General features: G+C 42.2%; 1 protein-coding gene across 2 annotated transcripts in view; it reads right to left on the bottom strand.

The window, feature by feature from the left end:
- Positions 1 to 13,706, bottom strand: part of LOC307253104 (membrane-associated guanylate kinase, WW and PDZ domain-containing protein 1-like) — a 92,833-nt gene continuing 79,127 nt past the window's right edge. For both annotated transcript variants that reach the window (XM_080030975.1, XM_080030974.1), the window contains 9 exons: positions 13,468 to 13,559; positions 12,306 to 12,501; positions 11,422 to 11,724; positions 8,818 to 9,021; positions 7,817 to 7,904; positions 7,659 to 7,716; positions 5,111 to 5,254; positions 4,796 to 4,934; positions 1 to 3,192 (listed from right to left, as the gene is read on the bottom strand). In XM_080030975.1, the coding sequence (XP_079887101.1) occupies positions 2,084 to 3,192; positions 4,796 to 4,934; positions 5,111 to 5,254; positions 7,659 to 7,716; positions 7,817 to 7,904; positions 8,818 to 9,021; positions 11,422 to 11,724; positions 12,306 to 12,501; positions 13,468 to 13,559 (2,333 nt within the window). In that variant the 3' untranslated portion in view covers positions 1 to 2,083. The remainder of the gene's footprint in view (positions 3,193 to 4,795; positions 4,935 to 5,110; positions 5,255 to 7,658; positions 7,717 to 7,816; positions 7,905 to 8,817; positions 9,022 to 11,421; positions 11,725 to 12,305; positions 12,502 to 13,467; positions 13,560 to 13,706) is intronic.

Here is a 13,706-nt window from a genome sequence, read left to right as displayed (position 1 = left end):
CTACTTGTACTTAGACTAATGTTATGTATAGCTTCATGGGTCAAATAAAGCTATGAACAATGTAGTATTTATATATGCATAGTTTTATAAAAAAAAGAAAAAGAAAAAAAAAAGATTGGCCCATATACATGTACTGCTTTTATCAACACAGAGACAGCATTATGTCCGGAGCACATTGCAAGAACTAATGCTTGAAGAACACAGACTGCATACAAGTGCTTTATAATACAAAGGCAGGCTAACCATCGAGAGAGATTCAAACCATCAAACAGTTTCTGATTGACCAAATACAGTCTTACATTTTAAAATGTCTTTACATACCTGATCCAGAGTAAATCAACACATTTCCCATAAATCATCAGGTCCATTTCAGAGATATAAACACAATATCACATTCCTCACTGCTGAGGTTTTTCATAAATTTCTCTTTTGTACAAGAAAAAGGCAACATTTTATTCCTTGACAGGTTCCTAATAGTTACATTGGGAAAAGAAACTCTTTACAGGTGATAGCCAACAGGTTAACTTCTAAAATGTGTTTCTTTTTTTCTCTTCTTCTTTTTTTTTGTTAATACAGTACCATGGCGACAACAGTGATCAAACAATGCATTTGTTGTGGTATATCCAATATATTTTGAGTTCTCTAATGAAACATAAAACAGAGAATACACATAAAACACATTATAAAGCAGCAGTCAGACTCCAGTGGCGTGACAGCATGGCTCAGCATGGCAGATTAGTCGTCTCCTGTACCGGTACTTCATTACCAACACAACAAACCTCTTTCTGTCAGGACCAAGGCGGCGGTCGGTGCAAAAATGTGTTTATCAGCAACATGAGGACAGGGCTAGCAATTACTGTGGGATTACAGTGCATGTTCCTTATCGATTATTTTTGCTCAGACCTATCAGATAAAATGGTTAAACTACACTTAGATTTACACATGCATGTCGTACAGGGACAATTTATACATCTGTTTGTTTTTGTTATTTTTTTTTCTTTTTGGCATATCTGACAAATCATATATTATGGCAGCTTCAAGCTGGTATTCTGGAATAATGCAGATTTATCCAAGGTACTAAATTTAAAATACGGTGAGCAACAAATTTAGATAACTCATTTTCCCACAACAGAGAATCTACCATGATCTTTTTGCCTGTAATTATTAGTGAGTCAGGTCCCTTTCCTGCAACATCAGTACAAACTGAGTATTGTTAATATCATTTTTATTGTTATAATCCTCTTCAAAGGGAAAACTACAAGCACCATTGACAATTTTCCCATCAGTTGTCTGATATATTATCTTGATTTGGAGAGTGTGTGAATGTATTTAGGCAAAGGAGGGCAAGCTGCCACACATATCAAGGATGCAAAACAAGTAAGGGTACAACATGCTTCCCCAGGTACAGTGTGCACTTCTACCTTGGTCCTTACAAATTTGATGAGGCTTGCTCAAGATATGTGCCAAATCAAAAATAAATAGTGAGCAAATGTAAAAAAGTCATATATTATTTATATAATTAACACTCTACATTTACCATCAGATCTTAAATTTAGAGTTTTTGCCTTGTCCAACGGGACCTTTCACAGTTCTAGTGAACCATCAGTGTCTTGTGCTATAGTTTGTTCAGTAAAGCAATTCAGGAATGGAAAAGACATCTAAAAACATGTTCAAAAAACAAGCTTAGTAGTTAGAAGTTACCACATCTGGAAGAATGTTTCATACCTTTCGAGGGAACAAATATTCAGATTCAGCAATGCCTACAAAAAGCAATATCACTGATTTTATATGCAGGCACATACAATACCTTTACTATAGTACAACAATTTATTTTATGTTTAAAATAACTATAACAATGACAAAAACAACCAGTATGAACTGATGGACGGATTGTACTCCTGCTGTTTTATGAATCTCTGGATGGGATCACAAGTAGTTAAGTCAATCAAATTAATCAACAAACCAGTCGACCAAATAAAGCCTAAGAGTTAGTATCCTCAGAAGTCCAATTCCAGTGTATGGTACATATTTTGCACAGATAGAGGAGAGAGTGGCGAGGGGGATGGGGGATCTCTGCTCTGCTCTAGATGCTGAGGTCTTTGGGGGTCTCTTTGTACAGCCTTCTCTTGGGCTCAGGGAGTTGGCCTGGGCTGTGGCCTACAGCGTTGTTGTTATGGCCTGTGTTGTTGTAGGCAGCATTGTTGTGTGCAGCGTTGTTCTTCATCATGCTGTAGTAGTCCTTAAGTCTGGGTGCTGCTGCATAGTTCAGCTCGTCCCGGCTGTAGTTGCTGTCGGGGGAAGAGTCCCGCTCCACTCGGTATGGTCGCTCAGGCGTCCCGTTCATCATCAGACAGCTCTCCTGCCTCCGCTCTGAGGAAGAGTCTCTCAAGACGTTGCCGTTCTTTGTGGCTCTATCGTATGGACGGCCCCTGGAAAGAGACAAGGCATCCCCATTGTTGTTGGAGCGCTCCGGGGTCGAGGCCACACTGACTCGCCCAGGCATCTGCCTGTCCTTCAGCAGCCTCCGTTCATAGAACTTGCGTTCGGGGGTGACTGCTAGGAACCCTCCGTCATCGGGCTCCCTCTCGGGCGTACGGTCCCGAGGGTTTCTCTCTGCCCTGCGGTCCATGGACTTGGCCCGCCGGCGATCGGGAGACGAGCCGCGATTTCGGGTGGGCGAGCGGTCCAGGGAGCCGCGGCGCTGCGGACGAAACCTCCCGTCCAAAGTACTGCTGCTGCTGGAGAGCTCTCGCCCCCTTAGTTTCTGGGCGGCAGCAGCCTTCTTCCCGGAGCTGTCTTTCCTCAGAGTCTTTAGGAGTTTAGAGATGCCGCTCTCCGATTCGGACTTCTTGACTTTGCGTCCTCGGCTCTTCTTGTTACCGCCGCTGTTGCTGTTGTTGTCGTCCGGAGACGGCTGTCTGAGGCTACTTTGACTGTGATTGTTATTCCAGGTGTGATGATGGTGTGGGTTAAATTGCCGGCCTTGGTAGTCCATCTGATCGGACCCAGCCCTGTCCCTGTTCCTGTCCCTGTCTCGGCCACGCACAGCCTCCTCCTGGCGTGATGGTTTGTGAAGGTCTGGTGGATAACTGGACTCCAATGAGGTGTGATATCGGCTGTTGGGTGGCAGCGTCCTCACTTCCGAAGTGTTTTGTGCCCCGGGTGTGGGAGTGTGCCCGTCACTGCTGCCGTCTGCAGGAGAGGAGAAGGGAAGGTCAATTGGTTGACAACAAACATCTTATAACAGGTATGAGGTTGAGGAATTGTTGCACATCAATAACATATGAAATGTTTTATTTTCAGCAAACATTGCTTTCGTTATTGGTTCATGTGAGCTCTTGCATTGACATGACAGAAAGTCAATGCAGAGATGTATGGATATCATGCATATACATGGTATTTTATGTGCTGTAAATATCCCAAAAAACAATCAGGCTAATAGAAATTGATGTGTCACATCTATACACATAAAATGCATTTAAGTGATTCCACTTCAATATGCTTTCTCTATTGGGTTGAGACACAAGGTGTTGTCAGTAACAACAGCAGGTGCAACACATAGGCAAGTGTAGGGCAGGGGGTATCAATGACACAGCAGGCACCTAGGAAACAATTCAAAACAAAATGGTGAACAGCTCAATGGGCATCATTGGGAAGAACAAACCGAAAGCAAAAAACAAAACATAAAAACAAGTGTGCTTGGCTGCAAGTCTGCCAAATTAGAGAAATGTTGCTGTGGCAGCAGCATTGGATGAGCAGTGGCATTTAATTAGTCCCAGTAAGAATATCTGGTGTGTGGCTGGGGTGGGGTTTGAAAGTGTGCAGATTTACATTTAAGTTCCATTCAGGCATGACAAGACATAAAGCATGCACACTATGTAAACACACCTGCGCGCAAACACACAAAAAGTGGAATTCAGGTAGGCATGAGCTGGAAGGAAGGGTGGATCCAATCGAAAGGAAAAGATGAAAGGGAGAGTGGATTGGGACAGACTTTTGCCTACAAACCGTGGTCTGATTTTGGCCCATTAGGTAGAAACAGGGCTCTCCCATCTTGTCATTCCTCATTGTACCAACAGCGAGATGAGGGGCCATCATCGCTGGAGAGACGAGGAAGAGCCCAGCAACAAGAGACAATCAGACAGAAAGAAGGAAAGATAGAAAAAACAAATAAAACAGACAAGATGCTGTTTTACAGTGCATCTTAATATAGAGAAGGGTATTTTGTGAAAGACAAGAACATATTACACTTCATACAGTATCAATAAACCATCTGAGAGGGAGGAAAAGTGCAAGACAAATGAAACCCCATATAAACAGGAAAAGAATGCAGAAAAGTACAACCATATGACTGTGAGAGGAGTAGTTCACCAGCAGAACATATCACTCATGGGGGGTTGAAAAACATCTGTTTTCATCTACAGCTCCTATGAAGTATAAATCACTGAACAACCTTTTGAGGTAAACCAATCTTCCTTTGATCAATACTATTTGACAGCTCACTCTTGCTGAAACCGTGACAGGTTGTTTGAATCAGAAAGTGTCTTTCTTTAAAAAATTATATTTAAATTTGCAGTATTAAAATTCATGAAAATCTATTTCTAAAAAATAGAACAATGTATGTATAATATAATAATGAAAAATGTCACTGTGGAGCACTAAGCAGAACAGAAGCTTTATTTTAGTCTGCAGTGTGCACAGCTGGAACAATGTCAAATTTCAGTGCTGGCATTAGCAGTTGTATGTAAAGGAAAACAAGAAAAAAAACCAACAACATTGCAACCTGTCTACCTACCATATTCAGGTACAGATCCATCCCCACGTTTGAGAACGAGCCGAGCCCTCCTGCCGCCGTTCTTGATCAGTTCAATGGCACGCGAGTGCTTCATGTTCTTTGTGCTTTCACCATTAATCTCCAGGATCTCATCTCCCACCTAAGACAAAGAGGCCATGTTTGCTGTCAGAGCGGGCTGATGTTATAGTGTTTCATCAATAGTTTTCAAAGAGGGGATGTAGCATGCAAAGATGTATAGGAGAGAGAAAAAAAGCTTAAATATAATAAATAAACTATCTGTAGTAGTCACAAATTCAGCTTGTAATGCTCCCATACCCTCATCTTGCCACATCTGACAGCAGCTCCGTCCTCCGCTAGTCTCAACACGTACAGGTCCATGCTGTACTCCCGTCCTCCTCTCAGGCTGAAGCCGAAACCCTTACTGTCCCGCTCCAGGTCCACCGAGTAGAACTCTGCATCCTATGAGACAGGAAAGCAGAGATAAAGTGAAAGTTATTTCCAGTATTAACATTTCTGTACATATTGTAGTACTGTATAATGTCCATACTTATTTACTTCTTATTCTTATATTACTATTGTTAGATTTGTATTGTTAGGCTAAACCTTGTGGCATTAAGCACATATTCTCTTTACACTTCTTTCTATTTTAAATATCTTTGAATTGGAGCAACTGCATCAAACTCATTCTGAGACTGGAAAGCAGGATTGACTAATCCATGGTGCATAATAAGGGAGTCAAGAGGTGAGGTGAAATTTCAGGAATAGTCAAGAGACATCCCATGAACACTCCCAAAATGTCAGTGCAAAACCGTACAATGTATGAATAATGAATGGAAATAGCAGCCTGTGATCAGGGTGCATATAACTAAAAAAAAGGGTAGCAAAAGGGAATGGACCCCAAACTTCACATACTCATCAAAAGTTCCCTCCCAATAGAAGTATAGTCTTTATCACAAAATCATTTTCTCTGGCACTCCCAGGCAGCTCCAAAGCTTTTATCATAATCAAGCCACTCACCTGAATGTCAGTTTTGCAGATACTGTACCTCAACTTAAAAGGTCAATGTGTGGAAAACCTTCTAATGACATGCACTTAGTTTATCTGGGTCTGGGTACTGTATATGTGTGATTTTTCCAGATAAAGTAAAACAGTCAGGCATAATCTGTGTGAGATATCTGGATGTAATAGAAAAATAGAGATACAATTGAGGATATGACATCCCAACATATATATTTTTTTTTCTTAAAGGTCACATATTATGCTAAATGCACTTTTTAAATGTGTTCTAACATATCCATGGGTCCACGGTGTGCCTAGAGACTGCCAAAATATTTAAAAAAATAACACTCTCCTTTTCTCACTCTCCCCCTTTCTGAAACCCCCACCCCTCCCCCACCCAATATACTCCAGTCAGAATTCTCCCCTTTTCTGACCTCACAAACTGGAAAGCCAGAAGCTTCCACTGTGCAGCCCACACCCCTATTTCTTATTGGTCCACGGCCCTGACAGACAGAGGGCGAGGCGTATCTGGCTTCGCTTCCGGACAGGGGGCGGGGGGAGCTCAAAGATTGTCTATTTACGAGGGGAGCTGCAGCTCTTTTTTTAAAAATAGGCCATTGTGAGATTAGCTGAACATCAGCATAGTACAATAAATTATCTGAAAGTTTTTTTCAGCAAACAATTAAAGAAAAACGTATTAGGGACCACTAAGACCATATAATATGGTGTATAATAGTACCGAAAAGTGTATAATATGGGAGCTTTAAAGGAGCTGTAAGCGGAATGGTTCTTTTAGCTAACTTCCTGTCAGTTACTGCAGTTAGCAGTCCCCTCGCTCGTCCCTACGTCACCACATTAATGCACAGCGGTCTTCGAGCAGCAAGTTATCTAGCATCATCTCAGATCCATAAGTGTGATGAAACATGATAAAAACCATCAAAACAGACATTGGGAAGGATTTTTACCTGCTCCGCCATTGTAGGCGCATAAACATTCACCCATCTGTCGCTCTGGCGTGCACCGGCAGTGAGACCATAAGTGAGACGGGTGCGGACGGGTGTCGGTTTGTAGCGTTCTCTCTTGTGATTGGATACAATTTCGGGATACTACATAAAGTTGAATTGCTTATTACATGCAGAGCAGCTGACTAAGAGATTGGCTTTATGAAATGCGCACATCGTGTAAGTGATTAATGTATGAATAAAGAACGATTTAACACTTATATTAATATAAATAAACTGCTTACTTCACCTTTAACTGAGTTTAGGAATAATAATAAACATATAATACATTTTTTTTGTTTGTTGATTTATGGCCCTTTTCTGTTCGGGTTATCTCATCTCAGTCGTCCCCAGCACTCTTGTGTCAGAGTGTGCAAGTGTGGCTGTCCCTGCATGAATGTTAAGTAAGTAGGTATGCAAATGTTAGCAATCCTTGAAGTTTAGAATGCCAGTATGCTCTACCAGAACCTCTTGCCGGGTGGTTGAATAGCTTCAGAAGTTCCCTACCCCCAATCCTTTCTGATTTCAGAACTTTCAGGGGAGCAATCCTACATTCACACCCACTTCAGGGCATGATTGGCCATAACTGAACTGTTCTCTTATTCCGTTCTTTACTTCACTATTTCTCTTGCTACTTATATGAACAAACACTGTGAATGCCTTACAGAATAGGCTGTCTGAACATGTGCGCCATTGTTTGTCAACTCAAATAGAAAAAGCTTTGTATTAACTAATGATTGTAGCTTTCTTTTCTCTCTGTTTATTGCAGCGTGTTATTATACTGTATCAGTTAGTAGGTAACTGAAGTATCGATGTAAAACCAAGACAAGAAATAACTATTAAATGAAATCATTTATTCTTACCTGTGTCTGACTTTGTGTGGGTGGAGGAGGAGGGGCTCCTTTTGATTTTGCGTTATTCCTTTAAAAAATAAATCCCATATGAATATACATTGTGTGCTATATTAAACAATATATTATAGAAATACAGTTGCATTTATTCATATTTAAAAAACACTTACCGTAACTCTGTGGACTGTTGAGGTGTGTGTGTGGTGGTGATGGTAGCTATCTTCTCAGCATTAGTCAGCAGAGAAGCATTGGAAGATTCTGGAAAGAAACACAGGAAAATCAAATGAAAAAAAAGCTACTTAAAAAAAAAAAGAAAAAAAGACGCTTCTCTATTCAGCCTAATGCTAACTGCCTGCGATGTTGCCATTTGCTCATGGATAACACAGGCCCAAGCTGCACGTAGGAATAACAGAAGACAATTGTCTTTTTCTTGCCATTCTCCAATTCATTTTGATCATCGGCAAGAAGACTGCAGTTTCCATTAACACTGGCCATGTCAGTGGAAACTGCAGTGTTCTTGCCTCCTGTCTGTGTTTAGCAGGTCATTCCTCTAATTGGAAATAAGAATATGGTATATCAATAAATGCCAACATACCGATATCACAAGGCCATGTCATGTTTTCTACTAGGAAACATTGCATTATTAGCTGGTGATCCCACCTATCTCACCTCTAATCCCTTCAATTTCTTTCTCTATGGACAGTATTACAAAAGAGCTCCACGCTGTTTTTTTGTTGGTTGTCTAGTGGCTCAGCCAGAAACAAACAAACCTAGGTACATTACCTATTTTACCCAAAATGTGAAGGTTATGTGGTCACAAACTGTTTGTGCTGCGATACTATGCGCTTATGGCGGGATCTACTTCCTTTCCTTAGCTAAACTGTCCAGATTAACACCAACAGGAAGAACTTCATTAAACTTCATTTAACTGACAAAATAATATGCAAATAAGCGATATTCGGCGCAGGGAAAAAAAACACAAGAGAAAAAATAAGAACTGTCTAAGAGGGCAACTTCACCGTACTCCTCCTCAGTAGCTCACTCTGAGATACCAGGGTTCCTACCCTGATGAAAAGTGCTCTTGCCCTTTCCATTCCACCACAGACATGAATAAGTCACACCATGTTGCATTATGAAACAGCTACGTGAGCCTGGAAGCCAAAAGTCTTACCATCACCTGGGATGATCCTGAGCGACACTGTGTTCCCGGCTTCCTTGATCAGGTTGACGATGTCCGAGTGAGACTTGTTGGTGATGGAGCAGCAGTTTACAGACAATATTCGGTCCCCTACTTTCAACTTCCCACAGCGGTCAGCCGGGCTCCCCTCGATGATGCGTCCTATTTTGTGGGGCATGGCCACACAAGCATTCCCAGCTTTTGTGTTAACACATGTTTGTGTGTGTGTTTGTTTGTTTGTTTGTTAGTTAGTGTACATATTGTGTGTGTTGATTGGTTGATTTATTTATATGTATTAAATAAGAAGGAAAAGATGGAAAGAAAAAAGGGAGAAACAGACGTGAAGAGAGGTTAATTATCCAAATAACCAATTCTCACAATTCACCCATAGAAAAAAACATTAAGTTGTGCGTCCCAAGTTATTGATATCAGTACACATGCAGAATACTACAGTAGATGCGTCAGAAAGAGGGGGTGGGTTTGAAGTTTTAAATCAATAGACTCTGAATCATTTGCCACTGGTTTAGGGCCCAGAGTGGCCAACGCTTGACAGCCTATCGATAGGCTGGTTATAGCATCATGCCCTCTCCTCCCTACCAGGGATCAATGAGCATACAATCATTGCTGCAGTGGAGTGCAAGATGTTTGGGTAATTTGGGCGTGTCTTTTGAGGTGAGATGTGGAGCCTGTATAGCATAGGGTCTGGTGCTAGCCACGTGGTTAATGCAAGCACTGCGAGTGACAGTGCTCAGTACTGCACATCTTGTTTACACAGGAGCTCTGAAGAGACCCCGGGGAAGTCCAGTTCTCCTCACCCTTCCTCCATCTCACTCCCTTCATCACTGCTCCTCCCTTTGCCCCACCCTCCTCCATCCATTATTTCTGCCACATACATATTTATTACATCACCTGACTTCAGCAGCTAAACCCTCCCTCTGTCGTGATTGAAAAATACACTTGTATGGCTGTCGCGCTATCTAAATAATGACAAGTGGGACATCACAGCGTTTGGCAAGTACCCAGGATTTAATACCCAATCTGGTGAGCACAACACCAATCCTCACGTCACGGTAGGTGAGGATGAGAAAGGGGGTGATGGGCGCTCCCCTGGACTGGATCAAAATGGTTTACATATAGCCATGATGTATGGTGGGGATTGAATCAGCTGACTGTGCTTTGTTCTTCAAGGGACTGAAAAACATGTACTACTCCTGGAAGAATCCTCGGAGCAATGTTTTATTTTTTCCTTTTTTTTAGTAATACACATTCCTCTGTCAAGTTTCAGCTCATGTCCCACACGGTTGGAATCCATTAGTAGAGTGAGTGAGTGCAAGATGCTACAACAGCACGGTCTCAATTCAACACATGAAAGCACAAAGTTCATTCATCTCATGGTCCCAGGAGGAACAGTGATGTAGCAGAGCAGGGGAATGCAGCAAAAAAAACGGAAACCTCAAAAGACTGTGAGACATTTAGACACGGCTGTTGACTAGAACTGTCACTGGTGTCACTATAAATAACAAAGTAATTCTTGCCGTTGCATTTTGCATAGCAACACCATTAGCCCATGGGATCAATGAAATCGTCCATGGGCAGTCAGTGTGGCTAACGTCTCATCCATTCTTGTAGTTTTTTTTTCTGTGACACACTGCAGTACATCATCATAATGGCTAACTATACAATGGACCTTGGCATGACATTGATGTTGGAAATTCATCACTCGAAGGTTAATGCCACATTTGTTCAAGGAGGACATCTACAATTCCTCATCAAGGCCTAAGCTACTTTATTACATGCAATTTAGCTGTTTTGCTGTCATATGTAAATGGTATAGACAGCTATGGAGTGTGCTGAGTATATTTCAATTACATGCCGAATGAATCGGTGAGGGCATGAATCTGTGATGATGGTGTTTTATGGTAGCGCTGCAGCCAGCCTGATCCTGAAAGGAGGGAGTGCACTCAACACATCAAGAGATTTCTTTATCCCTAAGCTCATGATAGTAGGTGTGTGACCTCCATCTGTGGCATAAGGGCACATACGTCAAGCTCATGATAGTAGGTGTGTGACCTCCATCTGTGGCATAAGGGCACATACGTCAAAACACTACTCACCTGCTATTCATAAAGAGGAAGAAACTCAATGAGGAGTAACTGTAAAAAATATATTTTAACACTGCAAGAAGGTGGTATCTGTCATTTTACATTGTGGACATTTTTCTTTGCTGGAGGTATTCATAGGAGAACCAAATCTTAGGCTTTTGTTTCTTTTGGATCAAATGGTTTAGGGTATACACAGGGCTCCAAAGGGCCTGAAAAGCATTGCATGAGAACATTTATTTTTTAAATATAATATAATTAAAAATGTTTACATTACATTTTCGCAAGAGGAATCCTTCAATATTTTCCTTGCCTTATATTATTAATAAAGATGGCAGTTTGTAACTGTTGCGTCGGATTAAAATCTTAAATCAACCACGTTGAAGGCAAAGAGTTTAAGAGTCAGCCTATGATAAACAAAATTAATGATTGTGTGAAACTGAATGTAAGTCCCCTGTCAATCTGAATAATGTCTCCCGCTCAAGTCTGCCTCACTTACCAAATGTGGTGCCGGAGTCCGGCCTTGAAACGGATGACACAATGACGAAACCGAAGCCCTCGTTTTCTCCACGCATGATCTCCACATCGTAGGGCTGCAGGGAGGCAGGCACCACTGCGCTCCCGCTGCCACCTCCACCGCCGCTCCCTATGCCGCTGGTAGAGCCGCTGCCGGAGCTGACTGTGTTGAGAGAGTTCTGGCTGCCCTGGGGCGTCCGCTTGCCCTCCGTCAGGCTGGGGGCCTGGGTGCTGCTGTGGTGGGAGGAGGCCGGCGACGGGGGAATGTCACCTTCCCCTTTCGACACTTGGGGACGAGAAGGAACAGAGAACAAACTGGTTAGAGGGGCATTACTTTGGAATGTTTTTTAAAGGTGGAGACAACGATTCTGGAGAATGCTTGTTGTCGAAATCAATGTTAATGTCGAAACCGGAGTATTCTCCTCACGATCAGCTACTGTGTGTGCCCCTGAAAAGAATGTCAGTTTTAATACACAGCCTAGGCTGTGTAAACAGGCATGTTGCTATCTACAGTGGGACACTTTTGTTTCCATACCCTTTGTTTACATGCCCTTTTAACAAGTACTAGGCTGTATATTAGCACTGGATTTTTTTGCGTGCACACAGTACAGACTGGTAGCGGATCGTGAACAGATAGAAACTGATTTTGACAAAAAAAAGTGATTTTGACAAGCGTTCTCCGGAATCGCTGACTCCACCTTTAACTTTAGATTTGATTGTTCATTTGAGGAAACCTTATTGAAGGTAAAGACGTTCTGCCTAAGGTCACCAAAGAGTAAAACAGTGTCCATCCTGTTTATATAACATGAATGTGACACATGTATGAGAACACATAGATGCACAAGGTCTACATAGAGCCCTCATCACCTCCGTATCCGGTTGTCTTGCGTCTGACGGTGAGGTTGACGTGGCCCTGTTTAGCCGCCTGCTGCATCAGCTGCACCACCAGCTGGTGAGACTTGCCCACCACCGCCGTGCCATCCACACAGATGAGCTCATCGCCCGACCGCAGGCGCCCGTCCTCATCTGCTGCCCCGTATTTCACTATGTGCCCTATGTAGATCTGGGAAAAAGGCAAGCACACACACAATGCATGTCATGATGTTACGGATTATTGACTTTTGTTACACAATGCTGTAGTTCATTGTCTAGTCTCTCAACAGAGCGACGTGAATACAGTGGCTTTATAATTATGACACTGTACTCTGGCTAATTAAGAAGAGTCATTAAAAACTGGATTAAATTAAAACACCAGCCACCAGAGAGAGCAATGACTCAGCGCGATTATCTCCTTCCAATTTTTGAAATAATCTGTGTAACACAGAAGCGTTTTGAGAGTCTACTGTTGCATTACTTCAAGGTATTAGTAGCTGACGAAACAATCATCCAGAGAAGGCCAATGCAGCCTATTTTCGAGCCACGAAGAAGATTGTGTGCTGTAGGCATTGTGTGGGAGTGCACACTACACACAGCTCTGACAATAACAGATGCACAACTAGGCCTACCATCCAGCAGTTTTGGCACAAACAACAAGTAACTAACTCCTGTGGGGTTGACCTGAAGCCTGCTGCCATTTTATTTCCCTCTATTCTTCAATATCTGCCTTCGACTCTCCCTCTCACGCCCTCCTCCTTTAAGACAAATATATGGCGCACAACAGGAGGGATTGTGGGTAAGGCCTTTGCCTTTGCTTAACAAGCTGTCTTTATAATCCCCCAGAGAGCACCAGCTCCAGTTAGATACAAAGTGATGCGTTAGGACTCTCTTCTTCCCCCGGTTTGAAGGCAGAAAAGCCCAAGGAAAAGGAAAGATGGAGAAAACTATCAAAACAGAACCTCTTATAGATCTGGGAAGCATAATAAAAAAAGAGCAAAGCATTCAGATAATTAGAATGAGCAGCATTGGAATGTACGGGGTGTATAGGTGTAGATTAGTCACTGTATAGGTGTAGATTAGTCACTTTAGTATTGAAATGTATAAGCTAGTGGGATAAGCTATTTATAGGATTCAAAGGTGGATGGATACTTACTGGCTCCCCGGGTTCGTTTCCTCCAAGTATACGGAAGCCGAAGCCTGTGTCCTTCCGCCAGAGGAAAATGTCCTGTTCCTGGGAATCTGGCACTGAAATACACAAGAGAAACGATGACAATGTTGAAATCAGAAGCAGATTGGCTCCTTGTTCTGCACTAAGACCACAAACTAGGCTTCAAATGTTCATGATTTGAAACGTTACTCAATGGCAATCACCATTATAAGCACCCCTTTATA

Source organism: Ammodytes marinus (genome assembly GCF_949987685.1).
Source record: "Ammodytes marinus genome assembly, chromosome: 7".
Classification (NCBI taxonomy): domain Eukaryota; kingdom Metazoa; phylum Chordata; class Actinopteri; order Uranoscopiformes; family Ammodytidae; genus Ammodytes; species Ammodytes marinus.
Note: the sequence above shows the minus strand (reverse complement) of the source record. Positions and strands in the feature narration are given on the sequence as shown.